Here is a 27,487-nt window from a genome sequence, read left to right as displayed (position 1 = left end):
CACTCGCGGCACTTGGCTCCCATGATGTGGTTACAACATCACAGGACCCAACTCCTTTTGGGTTGGAATCTTCCCGAAATATGTCGCAATAGGCTGGAAACGGACCAGCGAGTAGCGAACGATTTGCATCCCTAAAGCCAAAGTCACGCCACTCTTACATTGTACAAAACTGCTCGCACATTGCACAAAAACAAAACAAAAAACGTTACAGACATGGCGACAGAATTCTGTGCAGACACTCCTCAAGCGCGTTCGAAACACTTTTGCTTCATACATGCGTATGATTTTAACATGTCTGCAGAGAGCTTGAATGACAGATTTGTTACATGACCGGCCATACAAGGAAGAAACACGCCTCAGATATGCCTACACACTGTTTGTTTAGAGCTCAGCTCTTAGGCGCCCGTTTTTGGCTTGAGCGGCGTCGGCGGAACCGCGCGGCGCATTATGGAACACGTGACGTCACTGATGACGTGTCACTGATTACGTCATCGGCATCTGCATCGTCACTGATGACGTCATCAGTGACGTCACTGATGACGTCATCGGCATTGGCATCGTCATCGTCACTGATGAAGTCATCAGAGACGTTAATGATGACGTCATCGTCACGTGACCCCTGTGACGTCACATGATCCCTGCGAAGTCACGTGACCCTCGTGAGGCGACGGCGACACCGCTCGAAGGGAGGTGTAGCAGACAGGATGAGGAGGTGAGGAGGAGGGAGGAGGGGTATACCCCCCCTCAGTGCCCTTCCATCCTCCTCCTCAAGAGCTGCGCTCTAATTCGGCGTTACAGGGAGTTGTAAACGGCTGTCATTTCTTCTTTCCTATGATGTATTTATAGTGTAACTGCGCCTTCGTTGGTAGATGCCTTGGTTGCGCGAGGTTCAATACTTATGTTTCGGTACGATTTGAGAACGTTAGCGTTTATACGAGGTCGATGTACCTAAAGGTAATTGTGCATTTCTCGTCATTTTTCAGTTGGATAACATCAACGCCTGCCTTACGTACCTCGGCGCTCTCGGTGTCTGCGTCGAAGGTGTGACAGCCAAAGGTACGCGCTCTTTGGACGTCAGCAACATTTCTTTACAATTCACAATACTTCGTTGCGACAATCCGTAAAAAAGAGAACAAAGTACTTCGCAGCGCGCCAGTAAAGCACGCATCTTCGAAAGCTGACACTCTGGTGGAAGGTCGTACTATTCATGTTGATAAGACACCGAAGTGTCTGAACTGAAGCTTACCGGACTAAAAAAGCTTTAAGCATTAACGCACTGACTTCTGTCTAGGACAGCGCCACAACCGACAGCAGAAGCAGATAGACGCTAATCTGCGTCCACGGTTTCTTTCTTTGTCCTTAAACGGGTGCTCCGTCCGCGCGCTTCTTCATCTCGCAGACATCCGCGAGGGCAACCTGAAGACCATCCTGGGCCTATTCTTCACCCTGTCCCGGTACAAGCAAGCCCAAAAGGCGGCGGCAGCCGCTTCGTCCAGGTCGCCCCAGGTGACTACGCCGCCCGGGCCGACCCCGTACGGCTGTCCCGGTCCCGGGATGCCCTGCCACAGGATGCCAGACCTCATGGCGACCTCGGTGCCCAACAGCCATTCAAAGTGAGTTCGACTACTCCGATACTTTCGCGTTTGCTTTAGTCATCTCTTTATCTGCAATATACCACCGGCCATAGGGGGCCTAAGCAAAGCAGGACAATTACAAGGAAGGAATGCAATTTCACTGATGTGCCGCTGACATACAAGAAAAAGTAGGGTGCCTCCATCTGCCGGCCGCTTCCGCTGACAGGGTGGAGATACCGCTCTCGCCGGAGTCATACTGTCGCTATTTTCGCGCTTGGCGGCAATGAACGCTGTTGGTCCGCTGAGCATTTTTTGCGCAGAAAACTGAGCGGTTTTGCGCAGAAAATCAGTTTTTCACTCCGAGTGCATCACACACGGCTGCTGCAGCTCCCGCCGATGCGGAGAATAGCCACAATATGGCGCCGCCGCGGCGCGACCCTGGTCAAAGGTTGTCTCCACCCTTTTAGCGGAAGCGGCCGGCCGATGGAGGCACCCTGAGGAAAAGGCGTATGGTGCGCCACCTAGCACCACCCAAGAGAGCGCATTCAAGTCTTGGCCAAAATCCTTATATACAACGTGCCCCCCCCCCCCCCCCTCACTAAAGAAACAAGAAAAAAACAAAAAAACCTTAGTATGTTTTTTTTTCCATCGCAAAAATAAAACCACGTATCGCCTAACACTTAGCCTCTTCACGAATGTAGCGCTAGCGCTTCAGATAAGATGCCAGAGTTTTAGAGCTATCCGTTATTACCCTAATCAATAGTTCTAAGTGATCTCCTGAAACGTTCAAAGTGAAAACGGGGACTCGTTTTCCCGTAGTTATAGCGACATTCAACACCATTCACTCGTGGGCTTCATCTGTCGCCCATTTCACATTGAAAATTTCCGAAAATAACGTTAGATAAGATAACGGTTCGAATTTTTAGACTTCGTCATCTGGTCCGGACCGCTAACGGTATACATTTGGGAGGATACTGGGCGTTCAACGATCTGGAGTTTATTTTACTGCCATTAAAAAATTCTGCAAATTGTTTTCGGCGACAACCTGTACATACTGTAGGCAGAAGAACATCACGCAGCCATCGAGACAAAAGGAATACAAGGCATGAAACAAAGTACCCTAAAACATTAACAAAGAAACCGCATAAAGGCTTTTTTTTTTCAGTACACACTTTTAATTGATAGTCCTACGATTCAGCAACCTCCCTGATCGAAGCAGGGACACAGGGACCATTATCGCCAGTTTGATGAAGCAGACGACGTTGATGATACATTCTATCCTTTTATGTTTGACTTAGTATGCCTAGATTTGAGAGTCGCTCCAACTGTTCGATCAGGGTTACGTGGGCTATGGCCCTTATAAGCCGTGTTTGGAAAATAAGATGCGACGCGAGTGCGTCAAGCGTCTCCAACCTTTGCCGAAGACCTCTTTAGCCACTGTGCTCCTCGCCATGCTTCAGCGCACGGATACGCAATTGCAACCAACTCGCGAAGGGGGTGTCGGCTATCGAAGTACAATCTCTCTGCGTGATTTCCGTTGCTTCCTCTCTTAAAACAGCTCCCTAGTTTTGCTAAAAAAAATCTCACTAACTGGCATCATCTATAGGCCTGTTGCACTCGGCCCTGGGGCGCGAGAGCGTGACGCGACCATGTAATCGTGGCAATGGCGTCTGCAACGACGCGACCATAAAGGCAGCGTTGTAGCGTTCGATCATGCTTGAGCCATGTTCGAATGCTAAGCGCCGATGAACTGAGGGAAAGGAGGAAACAAGAGGGGACGTCAGAACGCCGAGCTCTGATTGGAAGAAGTAGGGGGTAGACATAAAGCTATGCGGAGCGCAAGTTTGTCTGCTCCTTGCCCAGGGGTCCCGATGATGTCAGAACGTCGAGCTCTTATTGGCTGATTGAAAAAAAGAAATAGTGCGTAGACCTCAAGACCTCAAGCACTGTCGCTCAGTCTCAACCCCTTCCCTGCTCCCTGCACATAACCCTTCCCTTCCCTGCACATAACGGTTGACCGCTCGGCGGCTGACGAGGGGAGGGCCTTCGGTCGCGAGACCACATTTTACGGTTGTACCTGCTATGGGCTCTTCCCAATACTGGAAATGACGTCCGTTGTTGACGTTGTACTTGCAGTTTCTCGAAGTTGGTGTAGTAAGGCGTATGGTGTCCGTTGTCGATGTCACCAAATCTTTGAAAAAATCGCCCGCCGCTCGCGGAAACCGAACATGGGTTCGCTGTTTGCGGAGCGAAGGCTGTACCACTTAACTACGCCACAACTGTTCGTTTTTTGTTTTTTTTTCATGGTAAAACATTTTAGCACGAGCGATTGTTCAATTCGCAACTCAAATTGCATTTTCATTTTATGTACACCTTTTAAACGTATACAGTCTAACTGGTAATTCTAAAACATTGCCTACTCGCTATGTTGCACCTTGAAAATGCCATCGGTTCCAGTGTTTCCAAGTCCTCCAATCGACGGCTCTTTCCGTTGAAGAAATGTCTAGCAAACTCCTCTATTTGAACTCTGGTTGAAAGTCAGCGTGGGACCTTCGGGTTTGTTCAATATTTCAGAAGTGCATCGTGTCAGAACTTTATACCAGGCAAAAGCCATTCTACTTCAAGTCCCTACTTCGCCGGTTTGTTTAGACATTGCCGGACAAAATGCGACATGTCCCTCGCTTTATGACTTGCATCCAAGGTTGCGATTCGTCATCGTCCCTTTCCGTACCTGCTAATGACTGCTCATGTACGCTTAGTATCTTGACCGTCAGTGTCGATTTTCAGTTCAGTGCCGACTGCGGTCTGCTGTGCTGCTTCCTAGTGGTCTTTTTGAGAAAATTTCCCGTTTAACCTTTCCCCCTCCAACCAACTTTTGCTGTTTTAGAACCTGGAGCGTTTTTTCCGCAGTTGTCTCTTTCGCTACTTCGGTTTTCGTGGTAAGTGTGGCACGCAACGATTATTTCTCCTTGGTTTCCGGCATGGCGTTTCTTGTCATGTTTTCTGCCTCGGTGGCGTCCATGATATGTTCATATAGCTCTCCAACCGCAAAAAATTCCCCTGCGACTCTGGCGTAAATCCTTCGCACATTCGTCACCACTTTGTTCTCATCTAAAACACTTCGGACATTTCGGAACTCGACACTTTCGTCTTATGTGTACTGCTCGTTTACAGAGTAAGCGCAGCGGTGCACGACCTGGGATTACGATAAGCGCAGTACCGTCAAATGTCCTTATCTGGCAGGGTACGTTTTCGATGTTTACGCCTGTCTTCAGTTTCAATCAGATCCATCCGATTATCGACTCCACACCTTCGAAACCTTCAACTCGCTATGTTTCTCTTGCAAGCTCAGTGACGTTCCCATATGACTCCAGGACCTCCGTACGACGGCTTCGTGTACATGGAAGGGTACCCAGTGCTGCCTGAGCGAGACGCACTGCAGCACTATTTTCCCTCTGCAGATTTGCAGATGCAAGCCAAGAAACTTCGAGCTCCTTGGCTTCTATCAACCGCTGTTTTGCCGCTGCAGACCCAAGGGTCAGCAACTACACGTGATTCATCTGGTAGGGTTCAAAGGCGGGGATCAACTTCAAGACATCGCGCATTCCAAGCACCTCCCAGAACCTCTCTATCCGGTAGGGTAAACCTCGGAGGTCACAGTGGAAAAGCACTGAGCTTACTGGAGCAGATTCTGTGAACAGCGGTGGCAGGATATCTTTGTATGCACCATTTGAGGTGAAAGACAATGAAGCCCGACTTCGGAAGGCCGTAGAATGCGCTGCTAAGAAGTTCATCTTTTTTCTTTTTTTTTTTCTCGGCGTCTCTTTTTCTCGGCGTCTCTAGCTCACCTCTGCTACGCCACAGCGTGAACAACCAGCTTTATGTTTAGGGTTTTTGTCGTACTATACCCAATACCCCACTGCACGTACTCTTATATATAAAAAAATTACGATAAATAAATGCCGTTGTAGCACTGTCAATGCCAAGAGCTTGGGCCGGGAAACGAAATTTCACTCGCTCCGGAACAAAAAAAAAAAAAAAGGAACAAAAGGATTCGGAAAAAAAAGGTCAGATGTCTATTTTATATCGAACACTTTTTTTGTTCACTCATCTCACGGTGCGTGAACGTGACGCCGATGCCCAGTGACTTTGCCGTGACGTGTCGAAAATACCGCGGTAGCCTGTTGCTATACTTTGGATTAAACAAAGGACTGCTCAATTTCTTTGTTTACACTCGAAGCTGCGAATCACCTGCTTCGAGGCTATTCTCCAGGCTTCCTTTGCAAGAGCGAGCCACAGACGACGTTTCTATTGGCCGACTGGCTTTCTCCCGTGGCCCGTGGTCGACCCTTTTGTTTTGTATTGCCTCGAGTGAATTGAAAGGGACAATCGGAACACATCTCGAGACAACTTTTTGCGGGCTTTCTCTTAATTTTTTTTTATACTTTATTTGATATTGACGGTTTTTTGCTTTGTCAAGTCACAGATCGTCTGGCTGCGTGATCCCCTCCCCATTTTTGTAATGAACCGATCTGTCCATTTGTATGAGAAAGAGAGAGAGAGAGAGATAAAGTAAAGTTTACCAGTAAAAATGAAAGCCGTTTACAATTCCCTGTAACGCCGGTTAGAGCGCAGCCCTTGAGGAGGAAGATGGAAGCGTACTGAGGAATAGGTGACTCCTTGAGGTCACGTGACCTCAAGGGGGTCACGGGACTCTTTGAGGCCCCGTGACCTCAAGGGGGTCACGTGACTTCAGGGGGTCACGTGACTTCAGAGGGTCACGTGACTTCAGGGGGTCACGTGACCTCAGGGGGTCACGTGACCTCAGGGGGACACGTGACTTCAGGGAGTCACGTGACTTCAGGGGTCACGTGACCTGAAGGGGTCACATGACCTTAGGGGAGTCACGTGACCACAAGGGGGTCACGCGACTTCAGGGGGTTACGTGACCTCGGGGGGTCACATGACCTGGGGGTCACGTGACCTGGGTGGGTCACATGACCTCAGGGGTCACGTGACCTCGGGGGGGGGGTCACGTGACCTCGCGGTTACGCCGACGCAAACGCCGCTCAAGCCGGAAACGGGCCCCTAACAGCTGCGCTCTAAAAGAACATAGTTTGATGGAAATTGAATGGTCATATGAGGTTTCATCATGAGTGACGATCGGCAGGAGTTACAGCGGCTGGGTTATAAAAGACGCTTTGACCTGATTAAGTTTAGTGAAATTAAGTTCACTGCCCGCTGCAAGCACTGCAAGAAAAATTATGCAGCCGCGAAGCCTTCTTTGTCCAATATTCGCGAGCACCTCGGGGTTACTTTTCACCCGCATTTCAGAACAGTACCGCTAGGGTGCATTGCATTGCATTCTCATTTTACATTTCCTCCCTCAATTGTGCTTCGCGGTGTTTTTTTATGAATGTTTTAATGACGATTTCCCGAATATTAATAAAGCTTTCTCGCGACTAAATACCATGTTGAACGCCGCTTTAGCACGGGATAGAATGTTTTTAACATCGAGACTGGGAAGCTGATGGGACGAGAACTTCGAAAAACAATTCCCCCTTCGGTACAACATGGACTAAATAATAGCGGGACATTGATAAATTTATACTCAAAAGGTAAATTGAGAGTTTTCAGGGTGTCCCAAATAAATGTAGATGTTACTAATTGTTTGTTGTCGTAAATGGCTCCATACTTAAATAAAAAAATGAGAGTGGATCTCGAATACTCTGGCAAAATACATGTAACTGTAACGGGTTACTTTTATTTTTGAGTAACTGAAACTCTAACTTAATTACATTGTTGGGGAACTAACTGTAACTGTAACTGCATTTTAAAATTAGCTTACCCAAGACTTAAAAACCGCAAAAATGTCAGGGACGAAAAAGTCTCGAACAACACAAGTCGGCTCTAAAGTATCAAACTACGGAATACTAATAGGCTACATAAAAAAAACAAGGAAAAACCGTTTTTTTACGTTTTTCTTTTTTTTTTTATGGGGGGGGGGGGGGGGGGGGGAGTGAGCTATCTCAGTTTAGTCAATTTAAAGGAGAGGAAGAATGTGGATTTTTGGTTTCCTCGTTCACTTACGCAAACGTGCTAGTAGGAAAGGTGACCTTACACTCATGCCCGAAGTGGGCCAGTAAAAATGGCATATATTCCTAGTAACCCGTCAATTACTGAGGGCAAGACACCAAGGTGGAGTAGGATCGCAACAAAATAAGTGAATATTTCCACTTTTAAATTGAAAACTACTTGCGCCATCTAGTCGCAAGTAGGTGAGCAGTTGAGCTTGAAGCCCCCCCCCCCCCCCCCCCCTCCCCCCGCCCCCCGCCCCCACACACACACATGCACGCACAAAATCGGTGACGTCTTTTCATACATTTTGTAACTTCTGGAGAGCCTAGATCTAGGCACACTAGTAAATCCATTGCTCCGTTGCGCCATCTCTGAAGAGACACCCGAACCAACTGCTCGTCGTGGCTGTTTTGTCTGGCGTTTCTTGCGGTAGATGGCGGTGTCGTTCGCGGACCGATCGATACGGCGGTCTTCGCAGACCGCGTCGTTTCCCGAGGGATTTTCCGGCCCGTGCAATCCCTCTCGTTTTTTCTTATTTTCTTTATTTTCCCCTTCATTTATTTGGCGGGAATGTTTCTCAACTTTGGTATGTTTTTGCTTCGTTAAATTGGCGCGTTGTTTCGCGCCTGGGCGCTCTGGCGCAATTTACGACTCTCTGAACGTTGTTGGGGCCGGGGGACAAAAGCGGAACCAGGAGGGAACACAGCGAAAAGAAAGGAAATAAAGATTGAAGAAAGAAAAAGTAGCGTCAAATAAAGAGTTACGAGGTTCCCAGTTTCAAAACTGCATTCTTTCGCTCCGAAAGAATGTGGTGTATATACCAAATGTGTCAAAGCCCGTTCACACACTTGCGTTTGATTGTGACCGCGATCTTCTGATCTCTTACGACGACTGAACAGAGTACCACGCTGGCGCCATCTATGACGTGATCCTAGAACCATTCCACTGGAACGAAGGTTTCGCATTATTTGCAAAATCAACTGTACCTACTGCCAAAAAAGTTTCCAGCTAAAAATAAAAAAAGAATGGTGCGCAAAAAAAAAAAAAAAAGAGATGTGGAAAGGCCAAGTGTTTCACGGCTACCTGAGAGATGGCGCCAGTGTGTCGCAATGGATTTTGAGGGTTTTTAAGGCACGCGGTCGTAAGCAGTCGCAAGTGTGTGAAGCAGCCTTTAGACAAAGAAAGTAGATGAGGTGCGCGATACTTCTACCGCGAGCACGATATTTGCACTCAGGGAATTTGTTAGCACCAACATGTTCTGCTAGATTCGGGTTGCGAATGGACGCTTTTCGCCACAGCAATAGTTTTTTTTTCTGCAGTTTAATTTTTTTTAAAGTTCTAGCCCCGAAAGACTTGCAACACGCACAACTTCTTGTTCGTGTCGTGCTGTGTAATAGACCAACCTGCCCCTCTGACATCACCTTTGACGTGCGAGAGCTGCTGCGGTGTGGCAGAAGATATGTGTAGAAGTTTAGGTACATATATATGTGCATTTTTGAAAGAATAACGAGCAGTTTTATACAAGTGTGAAAACATGTTATAAGGTTGTATCGTATAGAGTGATATTTGAATATACATATTTCTAGTTTGTGTGATTGATGACATTAAAATAAATGTTATTTTTGTAGTGAAATAGAACGAGGGGCAGTTGAAACTTCTCTATTACATCCATAACCACTCCACCTCGCGCGGCCGCGGGATAGATTGATGGGATGACTACGAGCTTCCTTGCGGCTACCTCCGGCAGTTTATTGATTTTAAGGTATCAACATTTATCGAAGCCACACTCGTGTGCGACTTTTGTCGTGGGACAAATTACCGGGTGAAACAAGGAGACGGTAGGCTCTTTATATCGACCGGAAAATTCGGTTTCTTAACCTATCGCGCTACGACTTTGTGCAGCGTCGCCCACAGATGGTGCATTTTTTTTGTAAAATTTGCAAAGAGCGAACTTACCTGAGGAAAAAGTAAAGAAAGAAAAAGGCTTAGCTCCTATGGAAACGCAGCGACGCCACCGGTCTGCAATCAACACGGCGCCGTTTTGCACGGTAGACAAGAGATGGCGCAACGAACGCCGCCAACGAATGAGCATACGGCGCCGAGAGCCAGCGTTTTTAGCAGACGATCTTTTCGAATCAAAAGCGGCGCGCGTTCCGCAAACGGCGACAGTTGCAGAAACAAAAACAGGCGCGGTAACAACAAGCAACTGCAGTTCCTTGTCTGCTAAAAACGCCGGTTCTCGGCGTCGTCTGCTCGTTCGTTGGCAGCAGTTGGCGTCGCGACCGCTTGCGCCATCTCTTGTCTACCGTGCGAAACGGCGCCGTGTTGATTGCAGACCGGTGGCGTCGCTGCGTTTCCATAGGAGCTAAGCCTTTTTCTTTCTTTACTTTTTCCTCAGGTAAGTTCGCTCTTTGCAAATTTTACGAAAAAAAATGCACCATCTGTGGGCAACGCTGCACAAAGTCGTAGCGCGATAGGTTAAGAAACCGAATTTTCCGGTCCATTTAAAGAGCCTACCGTCTCCTTGTTTCACCCGGTAGTATTGCCAATGACACCAACGCCAAATTCAACTGAAGAGATCTTAATTGATACAAGCGCGTTTTATTTTTTATCTGGCATACGTTTGCATCCGCTTATTATTTATTATTTTTAATAAGAAACACAGCGAAATTAATCTCCAAATTTCGAAGAATTGGCATTTACAAAAAATAAACTCCGATAAACACCGAATTTTTGCTAAAAAAAAAAACACCCTCCGAATTTCACAAAAAATAAACTCCAAAAACACGGAGCCCTACTACACCAATATGCAGGTTGAAAGAGACAGCTGTCTTCAACATCTAAACGTTGCAACTACTGTGGCTGTGTACGCGTGTACAAATACATACTAAGAATGTTAAACTAATATTGATACTGTAACAGCTAGCATAAGTCACAATGCTATAAAGGAGTCGCGAAATGAGGACGCAACTCGGGTTTCCAGCGGCTTTAGTAGCAGCAACCTTTGGGCCGTCAGCAAACGGAAATAGAAACAAAAAGGCGCCTCGATTGAACGGGAGGCCTCTTCCTGTATACTTAAATTCTTTCGATTTTTCTATTCTATATAGAATGTTCAGTTTGTACACGAAACGATTACAGGTGAACGAACAAGACGCGCAAAGGTCAGGCGCGGAAGACACACCTTTCGACTTTCAAAACGTTTATTTCTCGCCAAACTTCCAGTTTTAGATATTATCATATCGCCACTTTTAGACACTGCCAGCTTGCCACTTTTAGATGTTGCCGAGTTTCCGCTTTTGTATGTAGCCAAATTAGCACTTTTAGATGTTACCGGAGAATTGTCGGCGACAGTTTTTAGTTTGGAGACTCTTGACCGTCCCTCTGAATGAAGGCAACGTTTTGACACAACTCGTTAACTAGATGAACAATGAGGTTCGTCAGCAAAGCAAGTTGTGCTCCTTCTTTTTTACTGCTTAATAATATTGGTATCTTTTTTGGTTCACTAATGGAAATGGGTTACACTCTATTGTAAACTGCACAAAAAAAATTCAGTCACTTTACACTGAGAAAAACACGTAAGAATTATAACGAAAAGTCGATCCTCTTAACCCTCCGCAAAAGTTCATTAGAAACATAGAGAAAAAGAAGTGTTTTACAGTTAACTTTCATTTTACATCCTCTCGAGCAGTAGTTACTTTAAGAGGGTCACCAAAGAGGATTCTGTGATCGTCTGTTCATGGTCATAGCTGATTCTACAAAAACAAAGCATCCTACAAATTAAAAAAAAAAATTGCAATTACGCGATGCCAATTTCCTTATTAAAACCGTGATGTAAGGTAGTGACACACCACGTCCTGAACCAAATTTTACGGCAGAGGCGGGTCATAAAACAGCAGCGTTGTCAGCGCTGTGACGATGGTCACTCGTCGGCCAATTGCAAGCCGCTTCTCCAAGAGATTCGGCTTCCGATTGGCCGACGAGCGACCACCGTCACCGCGTTGACACCGCTGCTGGGGTATGACCCGCCTCTTCTGAGCGGAAAATTTTGTACAGAGAGTGGTGTGTCCCGGCATTTCATCGCGTTTTTAATAGGGAAATCAGCGTCGCGTGATCGTAATTTTTGAATTTTCAGGATGTTTAGTGCCCGTAGAATCAGTTATGACCAAGAACAGACGATCGCAGAATCCTCTTTAGTGCCCCTTTAAGAGATGAAATTTCCCAACTACTTTTTAGAGGTATATACAATGATCTCCGTTAACCGTCTTGCGCATTCATTAAGAAGTCTCCTGTAACCGTCTTGCGCATTCACTGGGAAGAAAAACGGTGTTGAACAGCTTGCAGTTTGGCATTGCTGTTGTATATTATGCAAAAGTAAAACAATGTCTTCCGACTAAAAAATGGCAGCATTATATTGCCCTATTTCCACATAACCCTCCTTTGGCTAATGTGAGAGTTAAGCTGCAAAATGCGGGGAATATATTGTGTTTTCTCGCATTGCTTTGCAGGTTACCCTCGCTGCACAGCTCCAAGCCTCGCAGCAAGGATGTGTTCAGTGCTATACCCGCGCCCTGTGGAACATTGCAACGAAGGACTTCCGGTGGTGGTGATAATAAGACGTCCTCGTCGTCCAAGACTCCGTCCTCTAGTCCCTGCCCCGTCTCCAACCACGTCATCAACGCAAATGGTGAGTAATGCAAACTTGGAATCCAAGATGTGTCGTAAATATTCTATATTACATCGAAGAGTCCGTCTTCAGAACGGATGTCATTCCGCGTGTTAAAGCTCCAAACACGTGTTATCCTCCAGTGTTGTTACACGTCGCCACATGCCAAGAAAGTACCAAAGGACGTTATTGGTTCAATTTTCGTACTCTCACCTTTAAAAAAGAAAAAATATAGCTGACCCTCTGTACACGTGCGTTGAGTGTGAAAAAGAAATTATTTTTCATAAAAATAACCGCATGCAAAGTATAAGTGTAGATTAAATACCGCATTCGTTTTAGTTGCGCTAAGTGAAACCGGTGAAACGCAAACACAACCACACACACATGCGCGTGCACGTTTGCACGCACGTGCACACTCACACACGTTCACAAACACAGACACACACTCACACGCGCGAGCACACGCACCGAAATACACATAAACACACGGACGCATGAACATGCACCCATACGCACACACACACACTAGACGTACGATGTACCTCTTTAAAAATACGCTGTGTCATTTTTTCTAGATCATAGCAACGCCTACTTACCTTCATTACTATCTAAAAGCGCCATAAAACAGGAAAATAGTCAAGACGACAACACAAGGTGTCTTTTGGCGCGCTACGAATGAGTAATAAACCAACCAGCCCAACTCATCATTCTAGCTTCGTTACTTCATGGGGGGTGTCCGATACCGCGTAGAATGATCATTATAATACAAAATGACATTCTTACACGCAAGCGAAGCCACACGAGCAAACAAATCCGAGTCATATTTTAATTGATAAACTCCATGTACCCTTCCCACCCTTTGCCGAAAAAAAAAAGTGGGGTTTACGAGCTTCGGCGACGCAGAGGGGCGGTGTCAGGTGTGCCGAAGAGTTGTGCCGGCTTCTCGGCTCCCAATTAAAACCACCTGATCCTAGTCCCGTTCTAATGAGTCGTTTGTGGTCGCAGTCGCTCCGAGCAAATCCGTTAATCCCCCAGAGTTATCGGGTACACCACCGGTTCCTAACACCCAACGTCTCTGAGTCACGCTGGAAAGGGAGTCTAATGATCTTTTTTTATTATTATTATTTGAAAAAAAGATGCGGTACGGCATGGTGAGTTATAATTGGATGCGCATGAAAGTTTTTAGATTGTTGTTTTTGGGGGAAAAAATTCATGCCTTTTCAGCTTCAGTATGTTTTTGGCATAGTCAACGTCCTGTACTTGGAATACAGGTAGTGCTTATAACCCTTGTTAGGCTACCCACACCATACTTTTGTGTGCGTACGGTTGCATATTATTGAGACCGTTTTTTTCAAGCAGATACACGAAGATGCAAATCCGTAAAAAACAACAACAAAAAACTGCCGAAAACAAAAGAGATATTTGATTAGTCATTCTGACTAAACACCAGTCCTGTTGGCTCAGCGGATGCTGCGTCAACCTGAATGCTCTGTGTAGAGTTGACTGATAGGTCCAGACAGCAAGTGTTCACTCTACATACGAGTAAATTTAGTGAGATTGTGAGAATAATGAACGTACATGATTTGTGTAAGATGCCTGTCAATACTAAATGCTCGTTAAAATTGAAACCCAGTATTACGGTTCCTTTTCGGACATTATATACTACAGATATATGTACCCTGCACGTCACAGCTAGTGCAAACAGGACGTCGCCACTCCTTTGCATGTTACTCAGACAAGGCATTGAAGAGAATCAAACATTTTCCCTTATCTTGGTGCCCCAATCAGTTTTTTCCGCACAGCGCTAGGAGTTCTGGCGACATCATTTTAATTCTAAAGTTAAAAAATAAAATAACGGAATCGCTCGTTCGTGCTAAGAGTGTCGCGCAGTCTATGCATACGCACTGAAGAGTTCGAATACGCCGAGAAGGGTCCTTACCTGCTGTTTCTTCCCTCAACTGGCCAGTTTCAAAACGTAATCGAAACTGAATAATAGTGCTGTTAGAGTCACTTTTGAATCAGCGCGAAGCATTTCGTGGTGGACCAGGTTAGTCTCTTTCCAAAGCTGTCGTTATTAACCTGCGAAAAACACTGGCTAAGGCTGATTCATAGAAAGAACTACACGGATCCCAACGTATACCCGTGTGGCCCCCCCAGCCCTCAAATCCCGTAATTCCTCGGGTACTCCCCCGAATTGTTCTCTGGGATCAGGCAGACGACCGAGTCGTAGCAGCTCGTGTGATCCATTTCTTTTTGCCACTCGTTACGATCTACTCCCGTTCTTGTACCCGGTTTTCCTTATGGGGGCCGTTAGTGTATCCTCGGGGCAAGGCTTTATGGTAGGAGGGGTCTTTATGGCCGCGGAACGCCGCCCCCGACCACGTGTTTTCTGGAAGAATAAAAGGGCCTGGCGGAATCGCTGCTACGCGGGCCGTTCACGAGAAAAGAGAACCGTGTTTTTTGGCTCGGGACAAAGAAACTATACGCATCGCAGAAAGCCCGAACTCTGTGAGAATGTGTCGTTAGCGGCTGGGAAAAAACGCGAGAGTTTGAGAGTGTGAAGTTACCTGGATCGAAAGGTAGTTGAGAAGGACGAAATTTGTGCAATAAGCTGACGCCAATGAAGTTTACTTCAAAACATGAAATGACATTGTGAGCGATTGTAGCCTAATTACAGATTGGGCGTTTTTTTGCGTAAATAGGTAAAATCGTAACAAATTTACAAAAAAACACCGAAAAATTAAGGAAAAATTAAACCTTGAAAAAAATACCCCCAATTTCAAGAGAAAAAAAATGAACTCCGAAAACGCAGAACCCTAGTTAAATTATACTGGTTAAAATTTGAAGAAAAAAAACGAGAACAAAACGCGGACAGTGAAGACAATGATATGACAGGATAGGAATGATCCAGCGCCTGTCCTGTAGTCTTTGTGTCTCTATTGCTCTCGTTTTTATTCGCGCGTTTTTACCTTTTCACCAATATTACCTTTCTTGCTGACGAGATTTTTTTTTTATTGATATAAACTTTACATGCGTCCACCATGTCAGTTCTTGTTTTGTCGATATTAGGCTTAGGTGGACGTCAGCTGGCAGACAAATTGTCTTTTCCAATAATCTTTCGAACTAAATAACGTCGTGTTCTCAAATTTACGCGCTCTGCGTAACCAACCACTAGAGGCACATCCTCACGGAGTTCGAGCTTTCTGCGATGCATAGTTTCTTTACGAGACCCATAAACCGCGGCTATTTTTTTTTTTTTTTTGTTCCTGCGAACACCCGGTACTTTATTTTACCTGAACTTGGCAAAGATCGCTACGCTACGTTCCCTTGGAACCAATCAGAGCGACAGGGGCGAAGCACGTGACAGTGAAAGGCACAACGGCTAGAGTGTGACTTAATAAGAAAAGAGTCAAAGTGCAGGCTAGCTGGTGGAAGTCAACCATTTCGTCGTTTACCCTGAGACTTGGGTTTTTTTTAGAAGAGCAGAAGTAACAGAAAAAACAGACAGGTTTTGAGACCTGTCTGTTTTTTCTGTTACTTCTGCTCTTCTAAAAAAAAACCAAGTCTCAGGGTAAACGACGAAATGGGTGACTTAATAGTTGGAGAAGAGGGAAAGGGAGGAAAGTGTCTTGCTCGAACTTTTTTCCTGTGTCCACAACGTCGATTTTCTTCCCCTATACTCGTTTTTACCCCGAGAACCGAAGTAAAAAAAATGCCCATTTCTCGCGGGGCATCACTAACTTCCACCTTTATGTGGAGCATAAAAATATATGTAGCTTCATTTTAGATTAAATAGACGTTATCTTATCAAGACGCGCACGTCTCAAACGGCCAAAGCATCGCTCCTTCCTCCGACAACCAACTCTTGTAAGAAATACTTCGCGTGGAATAGTGACCTCCGCGTGATTTAAAATTCGTACCGAATTGGCTGTCCTCCCTCTCCCGCCCCTGCAGCTTCGACGGTACGGCGCGCAATTAGTGAGGTAGAGTAGAGTCACGTGACTCCGTCCGTCGCGCTGATTGGCTCAATGGGACTGTCGCCTTCACCGTTTCTCAGATACGGTAAAACGGGCCATCGTACTTTTATTTTATTTTTGTTCTTATTTGGTGGGGGCGAGTTTACGGTTTTTGTGCACCGTTCCATGCGCTTGTTTCCGTGGATGCGGTTTGAGCCGCATCGTTTGAAACCTGCGTTCCGCGGGAGGGAAATAAACGCAACGGATTTGATCTAATAGTAGTGAGTTTTAGTGTCGCGTATAAGAGCGAACGCAAGCCCTGTGCGTTTACGTTAGCGTCGCGTGTTCTACACTGCGCGTGCGTGGAGCGCGAACCACGGCCTTGGATTGGCGCATGGCACATTCGCGCATGCGCAGCGTGCAACACGCAACGCTAACGCTAACGCATAGCGCTTGCGTTTGCTCCTATACCCAATGCTAAAGCTCACTAATATCGCTAGCGAAGAACCAGTGGCGAGTAACGATTAACAGTTGAGGAGTAACTATAACAAATAACGAATGGTAAGTAATGGGGGGTAGCTAGAGAGTTACTGGGTAACAAGTAATGAGGTGTCGATTTACCGGGTACCAAGGAAGTATAGGCAACTAGCAATGAGCTGTGTAGTGACGAGGTATTGAGGCTAAAGCTTGATTATATCAACTGGCTCCAGCTGTCAATTTCTTGCGTTATCTGGCCTGCTAGCTCAGTCGGTTAGAGCGTCGTGCTAATAACGCGAAGGTCACAGGTTCGATCCCTGTGCAGGCCAATACCTTTTTTTATTACATAATGTTTAAGAAATGGCTTTGCAGAATGTAATATAGGGCTATTGCTGTAACCCGTGATTTTTTTACACTGTGGTATTTTTGTTAGGTTTACAAATTACGTTACATACCTGTTTCTCTTTTTTTAGAGCGCAGTTCTTAGGTGCCTGTTTCCGGCTTGAGTGGCGCCGCCGTCGGCGTCGAAGTCGGCGTAACCGTGAGCTCACGTGACCACACGTGTCACGTGACCCCCCAGGTTACGTGACCCCCCAGGTCACGCGACACCCCCAGGTCACGTGACCCCCAGGTTCAGGGGTCACGTGAACCCCTCCCCCCCCCCCCCCAAGATCACGTGACCCCCATGAGGGGAGAAGGAGAAAGGAGGGGAGGAGGAGGAAGTAGGGGAGCAGGGAGGATGAGCAGGGGGCACGAATCCGAATTTTGATTACTCCGGAAAATGATTTTAAAAGACTTTTATCTCTTGTCCCTCGGCCGGCTTCGAACCGGAGCCCTTTCATTCGGGAGGAGCAGGCAGGATCACGAGGGAGGAGGAGGGAAGGAAGGGCTCCCCTCAGTACCCTTCCCTCCTCCTCCTCAAGAGCTCCGCTCCAATTCGGCGTTACAGGGAGTTGTAAAGGCTTTCATTTTTTTCCCTTTCTTTTTTTAAAGACTTACTAGCCACGGAAACGTAGTTAATAGTGAGTTTTAGTATTGCGTATACGAGCAAACACAAGCGCTGTGCGTTTCCGTTGGCATTGCGTGTTCCACACTGCGCGTGCGCGGAGCCCGATCCGCGGCCTTGGATTGGCGCGTGGCGGCCTCGTGTATGCGCAGCCTGGAACACGCAACGGTAACGCAAACGAATAGCTCTTGCGTTTGCTCGTAGACGCAATACTAAAAATCACTAATATCGTTAGCGAAGAACCAGTGGCGAGTAACGATTAACAATGGGGGAGTAACGATAACAAATAACGGGTACTAAGTAATGGGTGGCAGATATAGAGTAACTGGGTGACGAGTAATGAGGTGTCAATTTACCGGGTACCAAAGAAGTAGGCAACTAACAATCATCTGCGTAGGGACAAAGTAGCGAGGCTAAACCTTGATTCTATCAACTGACTGCAGTTGTCAATTCATTGCCCCCATCTGACCTGCTAGTTCAGTTCAGGGATTCCACTTCCGGACGCGATAGCGAGCGGACGTGATATGAATCGCTCTCCGTCATCGGGGGCGGCCGAGCCCGGCCGCGGTGATAATGGTGTTACCCTTTTGCCGAAGGACTATAGGCTTCAACTGCCTCCGCTGCCGACCGGGGAGACGGCGAAACTCAGCGTTGTGCTTCACGCTGACCTTGAAGGACGCCCCTACCGGATTGAGGACTTTAGGCAGCCGTTACACCAGGTAGGCATTCTGTCGGACGTGGCAGGCCTGGGAGCCTACCATATGAGTCACGTCTGGCTGCTCAAGTTGCGCACGCCGGAGGCGAAGGCGAAACTGCTGGAGGCCGGAAGTCTGCAGGTAAAGGGCAAGCTGTGCCACGTCGTCGACCCCAGCCGGAGGGAGCTGCGTATAAAGCTCCACTGGGTGACCTTTGACGTCCCGGTGGACTCGGTGCGACGGGCCTTCGAGCCGTACGGGTCTGTCAAGGATATCACTCGAGAGACCTGGAAGGTTGAAGGTTTCGTGGACGTCGAGTCTACAACGCTGGCCGTGCGGATGACGTTGAACGAAGGCATACCGTTGGAGAGCCTCCCACACCAGCTTCGGATTGGCGGAGGCACGGTCCTGGTCGTCGTCCCCGGACGCGCACCGATATGCCTGCGCTGCCGGCGCACTGGCCATATACGTCGAGACTGCAGAGCACCTCGGTGCTCGCAGTGCCGAGCCTTTGGGCATGAAACCAGGGACTGCGTCAAGACGTACGCCCGTGTCACCGGCAGCAACACCGACACGGTAGCATCCGAGCTGGTGATGGACGAGGACGAGGCTGAGATGGCAGCCGCACCGTCGACTTCACTGGCCCAGCAACCACGCAACGAGGCGGCAGCGGCCAGCTCAATACCAGGACCTGTGGCACCGGAGCTTCCGCACGGGGCACCGAGAGAAAAGGTGGACACCGAGGCGAGCCAAGACGTTGTGCCCGAGCAAGCCACGGAGACTTCTAGCACCCCGGCGGGACCCGCGCAACGAGAAGACACCGTAGTTTCTAAGGACGACGATCAGAACAACGATATGGACGTAGTGACGGGGAGCGCGAAACGGGCGCTGGAGGACCCACCTTCAGGCCGGGGGGAGGCTCAGCTGAGGCGCCTAGAGCGCGAATGGTGTGGCAAGGTAGGACGTTTCAAGACCCAGTCTGTGCCTTTAACGCGTAACAAGGAACAGAAGCAGTAAGTCTTTTCGGCACGCCACTGACTGACCTTGTAAGTTCTATGTTCTCCACCGGGCTTCCACCTAAAGCTTATGCTTGAAAGACCCCTACGTGTGGGCACTATAAATGTGCGGGGCCTATGTTCCAGACGCAGGCAATGTCAGCTGAGCCGCCTGTTTGCCGATAAAAACCTTGACATTGTCGCAGTACAAGAATCAAAGATAGAAAGTGAAGACCGGACGGAAAGCATGGTGCGGATTTTCGGGTCTCAGTACAATGTGTGCGTTAGCCACGCAGTTGGGATGTCCGGTGGATGTTTGGTGTTCCTTAAAAAGTGTATTGGAAAGGTTGAACAAGTTATCAGTTGTGAGTCGGGTAGGATGGTACTTTGTGATTTTTCTTATTGTAGTTTCACCTTTCGCGTGGTGTGTATTTATGCTCCTAACCGGGTTGAGGAAAGACGGTTTTTTTTTGAAAATATTACGAAGTATATTCAAACAGATCGCCTAGCCATTTTGTTGGGGGATTTTAACTGCGTTTGCGCCCCAGAGGATAGATCGAATGGAGCACGATATAGAGACGTCAGTTCTGAATACTTGTGCGATATGATACAGCGGTGTGAACTGGAAGACGTTGCTCACTTTTCATCAAGTGCAAGGAGCCTACAGTTTACACACTTCCAAGGAGCGAGCCACGCGCGTTTAGACAGGGCCTACGTTTCCTCCGAACTTATCGCGATAAGCAAAAATTACGCAGTGGATCACGTGTCTTTTAGCGATCACTGCCTCGTTTCTTTTATGTTGTCCTCTTCCCCGGACGCTAACAAGAAATTCAGTTGGGAATGGTGGAAATTTAATACTAAGTTATTAGAGGACGATATCTTCGTAGGTAATGTTCGGGAAAATCTCTGCTCTTTGACTCGTGCAGAGGATGGTATCGGCGCAAAATGGGAATTTTTTAAACAAGAGATAAAAATGAGTGCCATCGAAAGATCTAGTTCTTTAAAACACGAGGAAACGAAATACATAAGACAGCTAAGCTGCCTGCTACAAGAGTTAACGCGCCAAGAATGTCGTTCACCAGGTCTTTTTTCAGAAGACATAGTCAAGTTGAAAAAACAACTCGAGGCTCTTGATACCGAACGCTATAAGGGAGCCATGGTGCGATCGCGTTTGAAACGGTTATCGCTTGGCGAGATACCAACGAAACGAGCTTTGGGAATGGAAAAGAAGTACGCGCGAGGAAATGAAATAAGCGAAATCTTGTATCAAGGAGTTCTGTCTAGTGATAGAACAACCGTGGAACGCGCGTTTGTTGAATATTATCAGGAGCTTTTCAGTTATCGCAAGCCGAAGTTGACGGAGTTTGAAAGGCTTTATCTGCCGTTAATGACGAGGCTAGACGAAGACCTTAAAGAAAGACTAGAACAGCCAATAGCTTTGGGCGAAGTTGAAAAAGCCATAGACCATTTGCAGCCCGGAAAATCGCCTGGACCGGATGGTCTGGGAGCGGAATTTTATAAATCATTCAAAGACCAAATTGCACCTTTATTGCTTCGCGTGTTTAGTGAAGCGTACCGTCTTAAAGCTTTGCCTCCGTCCTTTCTATGTACCCATACGATTTTAATTCCCAAGTGTGAAGATCACGTGAAACTCCGCCAAGTAGGGTCCTATCGTCCTATAACACTGACAAACGTTGATTACAAAATTTTAATGAAGGTGTTGGCGGAACGGCTACAAAGCGTTATAAGTATTATAGTCGGTCCGCATCAAACATGTGGTATCAAGGGGAGAAGTATCGTCACGAATGTACAGCTGCAACGGAAAAAGAGTAGCACAAGTGACCGACGACCGGAGCGGTAAAATCGCGACACGCGGCGCTATTGTTCCCGAGCGCGCCGATAGCGAGAGTGCCAGTCACGTTCCATGTCTCAACGGGGGGGGGTGGCCGGCAAAAAACAGCCCATCCTAAAGCCCTCATTTTAACAGCTATCTTATCTCTCAATTTTCTGCCGGCCACCCCCGCGTTGAGACATGCAACGTGACTGGCACTCTCGCTATCGGCACGCCTGGGAACAAGAGCGCCGCGTGTCGCGATTTTGCCGCTCCGGTCATCGGTCACTTGTGCTACTCTTTTTCCGTTGCAGCTGTACATGTTGCGCGTTCCATCTTAGAATGTTGTGATGCGATGGACCGAAGGGTCGCAGTGGTACAGATAGACCTCGGAAAAGCTTTTGATCGGGTGTCCCACGATATTATTTTTTCTATTTTGAAGCATGTGAATTTAGGATCAGTTTTGTGTGATGGCGTGCGCATGGCATACCGTAACTGCGCCACCAGTTTAGTTATCAACAAGAGTGTTAGCGAACGGATTCGCCTTTTTTCATCAGTGCGGCAAGGTTGCCCACTTTCGCCGCTGCTTTTTTGTATCTTCTTGGAGCCTTTTTGTTTAAGTGTTATACGCGATAGTTATGTGAAAGGTTTTTGGTTGCAAGCTAGCGAAGTTCGTCTGCTGTCATACGCGGATGACGTAGCTATTTTTTGTACCGACAAGGAAAGTGTGAAAAGAGCCATTGATCTAACTAGGGTGTTTTGTGAACACACGTGTAGTTCAGTGAACTGGCACAAGTGTACCGGTTTTTGGCACGGCGACTGGCCGTCAACGTCAATGGTGTTTGAACGCATTGTCTGGTCTGCCACGCCCGTGCGTTATCTTGGCGTGCCTTTGGAACACTACCGAAACAATGACGAGTACTGGCGCGAAGAAACAGAAGCCATGCGCTCAAAGGCGACCAAGTGGGGGGGGGAAACTGTTTGTCTATGTTTGCGCGGGTCACAGTATGCAATGTTTTTTTTTTTTATGGCTAAGCTGTGGTACGTGCTACAGGTGCTGCACTGTTCACGGAATAACATTCAACGTATGCACCGAGTGTTTGCGGTTTTTATATGGAATTCGGTTTGGGAGCGAACTAGTCGAACGAACATTTTCCGCCGAGTCAAAACGGGGGGCCTTGGTCTTTCTCATTTATTCATCAGGCAGCTCGTGAACAGGTTTATTTTCCTTCGGGACCAAAGGGACCCATTTTTACGCACCGTGATTCAAGTGAGGTTACGAGACGTGATACCTGAGTTTATTGTGGCGTCAAGTGGCTACAGCGGCCTGATTCGAGGGTATTTAAAGGAAGTCATCGACGCATATAGGTTTTTAAGAGCACGGTTCTCGCTAGAATATTTGTCAGAAGTGCCCCGTAAACGGTTGTCGAGAGATCTGACCGACTCGCTGTTTCCCGTCCCCTTGTACCGATCCTTGTACAGTGCCGCACCAGGACAAGACGTTTTAAAAAGAGTCAAGAGAATGATTGTCCCCGCATGTGCAAAAACGTTTTTCTTTAAACTGCACAGTGAAACGCTCCCTGTCAAGACCTGGTTAGTGTCCAATGGCATACCAGTAGCATGGTCTGAAAACTGCTTGCTGTGTAAAAAACCTGAGACCTTAGAACATGTATTCCTAGATTGCTGGGATGCGGTGTTTTTTTGGGACATCCTTCAAAGAACTTTAAAAAAAGATCTCCCGTTAACGCCGTATGGCATACGATACTTGTTGGTGGAAGGTGGAGACACTGTTCCCTATGACATGTTTATGCTCATTTCACTGTATAGTCTGTGGCAATGCCGTATGGCGGTACGGCACGCGGATGTTAATGTGCGTCCTGTTCATAGGTATTTCGTTGAAAGCATGTGTTACCTGAAAGAAATTTATAAGGTGGAGCAGCCACTTCCTGACTGGCTGCCACTGGTTGAAAAGCTTGCGACCCTCAAAGATCTCTGACGATTTGTACTCTGTGTTACTTTCCTCATCAGCCAAATTGGCTCATGTTTTAACCTTTTATTGAAGAAGTAAACCTGTAAAACAAAAACAGGCAATAAAGAAAAAAAAAAAAAAGAAAAAGACCTGCTAGTTTAGTCGGTTAGAGCGTCGTGCTAATAACGCGAAGGTCACAGGTTCGATCCCTGTGCAGGTCAATACCTTTTTTTTATTATAGAATATTAAGAGATGGCTTGCAGAATTTGAGAGCCTGCTTTTGTTTTAACGCGTGACTTTTTTATACCTTAGTATTTTTGTGAGATTTATAAATTACGTTACATACCTGTTTCTCTTTTTTTTTTTCTTGAGTAGTGAGTGGCCACGGACACGTAGTTAATAGTGAGTTTTAGTATTGCGTATACGGAGCGAACGCAAGCGCTATGCGTTTGCGTGTTCCACACTGCGCGTGCGCGGAGCCCAAACCGCGGCCTTGGACTGCAGCATGGCCACTTCGCGCATGCGCAGCGTGGAACACGCAACGCTAACACAAACGCATAGCGCTTGCGTTTGCTCGTATACGCAATACTAAAACTCACTATTGTGCTAACTCGCTGTTTAGAAACCAGCCCGCGTTTGCCAGGCGTCGGGCACCGCGCATGCGCAGAAACGAGATTAGGGTAACGTGAAGCGTCTGCGCATGCCCCGTGCCGACAGTAGCACTTCCGCAGCGGCGTGATATTATAGCCGCATCTTGGTCTATAGATTATACAGAACCTAGGACTCGGGTAAGGTTTCCGGTGTCCGGACTTTCCGATCGAACCACCTGATCTGGGATTGCGAGGTTGTGTAGAAGGGTAGCCGGACAAAAGCTCACCAAACAAAAGCTCACCGGACGAAAGCTCACCCGTTTTTTCACTAACCCGGACAAAAGCTCACCTAATTTTTTTTTTTTCGCTACCCGGGTGAAACACAGGCTGGCATAAAGTACGGACGTGATGGACATTGCATTATTTTTAGGAGAACTGGTATTTGTGAAAATGTGTCGACAGATAAGCCATGACATGCAGAGAAGCAACGATTTGGGACCACAATTTAGTTCACCGAAACCGAGTGGAGCTGATAAGATCAAGCTTGCGTGACTCAAGGTATGCCGGAGCACCCTTACGCCACGCCCAGGAAACTTCGTGAACCGAAGTTTTTGAACCCGAAGAGTGACCGAAGAAGCGAAGTCACCGTTCGGTGACCTCGCTTTTTCAGTTTGCTTATATCACGCTAAACGCGCATATCAAGGTTAGGCACGATGTCTTTTCATCAGTAATGCGTGGGTTTTCTTAGGGTTCAGGGTACTATTTGAAGTGAGTGGTTAGGAAAATTAAATTCTTTCCGTTATTGTGCGCCGTAAATGTATCTGAAATCAAGGATTATTTCAGGTGATGTGAAAGGGAAACTGAAGCAAAACTGTAATATCCAAACCACTGTGTTGCGAAGTTTTTAAAATATTTTGAAGAAACGAGAGTTGCTCCTTTTGGACAGGTACAAGACAGATGACAGATTTAGAAAGCTGTGCGGAACTTTGGGTAGGCTGGCGTTCCTTCCATCACAACCTGTGCCCGAAGGACTAACCTACATCAGGGAAAAGTCTACCGGCGACATCGGCGATCTGCTGGACTATTTTAATTGCACGTATGTCAACGGCCCCTTCCGTTATGCTTCTGCTTCTTCTGCGGCGGCACCCAGAGCGAATTCCTCCCTTTGCCTGACTGTGCACCCACGACGAGTGAAGTTTCCCCCGGAACGGCGGAATATGTACGACGCCACTCTTCAAGATGAAGACCGGACAAACAACACCTGCGAAGGATGGAATGCCGGGTTACAGAAGCTTTTCTGCCAAGCCCATCCAAGCGTCTGGATGCTGATTGAATGCCTACAGCAGACTCAGGCACTCGTTGCCACGGCATTGATCCAAACCCGGAGAGGTGAACCCCCAGAGAAACGGGTGCGAAAAACCACTCTGCGCCTGCAGAATTGTCTGGAAAATATTTTCGAGGGGTTCCAACTACATCGAGATCTACCAAGACTGCTGGAGCTATTAATGGACTGCATTCGCTTCTAACCAATCGATAAATAAACCATGCGCTTGTAAGATTTAATCTATCGTTGCATTTTAGTGTCGCACGCATGCACCTAAATTGTCCGCGCTCGTGTTAAACCAACATACAACTTTCTGCTGGCGAGCTTTTGTCCGGGTCTGTGAAAAAATGGGTGAGCTTTTGTCCGGCGAGCCTTCGTCCGGTGAGCTTCTGTCCGGTGAGCTTTTGTCCGGTGAGCTTTTGTCCGGGATTCATTTAGAAGAGTTGACTGACTTTTATTACTTCGCTTTTTCACACAGTGTCTCCATCTTTTTGGTTGCTTTATTTCGCTACTTTTTTTTCTTTTAATAATATATTTTTGTTGTGACTTAGCTCCTGTTAGCCATATGTTTCTTCCCAACGTCCAGGCTTTTTGAACGCTCTTTTTGTATTGTATTTGTGACTAAAACATATTCGGCAAACGGGTGGGGCCTGGGAGGCGTACTTCCTCGGAGATATCCGTACTATATTGTCTCGAATATTCGATTCATTTTTTTTTATTTTGTTGACTCTTCTAGTGCACCACGCATTATTCGAAATTTGTAATTTTACTGACAAATGCGCGCACTAGCTTAAACTGAGGTGGAAAGAGAATCCCGGGATCGTATGTGTGTGAAACGCCATTGTATAGCGATAAATCGCGCACGTTGTGCAATCGCGCAATTGTTAGGTAGTACGTTCTGCAATCGCGCAATTTTTAGGTAGTATACGTTAGGGAATGCAACGAGTATTTTTAATCGCTTAATCTCGAAAGCAAAAGAAAGACCATAAATATTTCGATTTTAGCACCGAATTGTAAATTATTAAGTGCGTAGCATTAAGGCACCGCAAAATTAATACGACGAGTTTGTTTGATTTTTAGCTTCTATGGATTTTTCGCGATAATAACTGAACGACTCAAAATGCAGTTATACCTCAGCACAGTCTAGTTCTTCCAGGTAGGTATTTACGTAACAAAATAAAGTGAAGATATGTTTATAATACTCGCATTTAATACTCCGCCAAAAAACGAATAGAAAACGAGGAAAGCAAGACTTGTTATCTTCCACGGAAGTCCTCGGCTTTCCGAAGGGACTCTGTCCTGGATACGATATCCGGGTCCGCTATAGAACATCTGCCCCAGGCGGATCATTATCTTGGGTCCAGTGCATCTGCGTCCGTAGGGAGCGTTTCCCTATTCATATTCTGAGGCGAGAATGTCTTTCTTCCCGTTTTTTATTTTTTTTTTATTTTGAGCTTTTTTTTTTTTTTTTTTTTTGGGGAGTGCAAGCGCATGTAAGCGCCGAACTGATTGCACGCATCTGTGGTTTCTTTGGTGCGAGACTGTTTTGGCAGTACGCATGGAATCCTTCTTTGTTAACTCCTTTGTTGTTGTTTTTCATGCTGTACAATCTTCGTCTGCTCGTAAGTGTAGATCACAACGTTTCTTTGTTGTTCCTTATAAAAGAGATCTGACGTTTTGTTGTTGTTTTTTTGTGTGTTTTTTTTAGCTGCCCGAACTAAAAAGTTTTTAATACCAGGTTGTTTTCTTTCAGGGAAGCTATTTATTATCTCTAAATTTATAATAATTACAGAGAACACGGCAAGTGAAGGAAATGCAGAAAACCAACCTTTAAATTTTCTTTCGCTCTCTGGTTGGGTGACGTCACATGTTGTATAAGCTACAAGTCAAGCACGCAGTCGGTAAAAATACTAGTTTGCACATGTTTTTTTTTATTTCTGCTGACGTGAGTTTTATTAGTATTTATTTCACACCATAAAACTTCATGTAACCCATCGGGAACCAGCTATAAATCCCCATATTACAACATTTGAGGTCACGTTTTCAGTTTTGCCAGAAATCTTGACGGCATCTTCGACTAAATATAAAACTTTAATAACTAATCGAAAAAATATTTAGATTTGCGAATTGAGTTACTAGTTCAACTTTTGTGTATTATTGTTTTGAAACTATTTTGAGGCAAATCAGTTACTATAAAAATTTTACGTGATCTCCCCTTTATTACAGATCGAACTGTAGTAAGCTCTTCACCCCTTATTGGGGCTACCCTTAAATGTTCCTAGACATTTCATCTTTTTTCTTTAAATTAATTTCTACGAAAAATCTGGGA

General features: G+C 46.5%; 1 protein-coding gene and 2 non-coding genes across 3 annotated transcripts in view; all 3 read left to right on the top strand.

The window, feature by feature from the left end:
* Positions 1-27,487, top strand: part of LOC8027735 (neuron navigator 2-like) — a 244,850-nt gene that overhangs the window by 96,302 nt on the left and 121,061 nt on the right. Inside the window, exons 4-6 of the mRNA XM_042286071.1 lie at positions 984-1,056; positions 1,400-1,613; positions 12,158-12,336. Coding sequence (XP_042142005.1) covers positions 984-1,056; positions 1,400-1,613; positions 12,158-12,336 — 466 coding nt within the window. The remainder of the gene's footprint in view (positions 1-983; positions 1,057-1,399; positions 1,614-12,157; positions 12,337-27,487) is intronic.
* On the top strand, positions 17,004-17,077 carry Trnai-aau. The gene has a single exon. It is a non-coding gene; the product is annotated as a tRNA-Ile (tRNA).
* Trnai-aau lies at positions 23,392-23,465 on the top strand. The gene has a single exon. It is a non-coding gene; the product is annotated as a tRNA-Ile (tRNA).

The sequence above is a fragment of the Ixodes scapularis genome, unplaced genomic scaffold, assembly GCF_016920785.2.
Source record: "Ixodes scapularis isolate PalLabHiFi unplaced genomic scaffold, ASM1692078v2 PGA_scaffold6__148_contigs__length_123643588, whole genome shotgun sequence".
Lineage (NCBI taxonomy): Eukaryota > Metazoa > Arthropoda > Arachnida > Ixodida > Ixodidae > Ixodes > Ixodes scapularis.
This window is presented reverse-complemented; position numbering and strand designations above follow the sequence as displayed.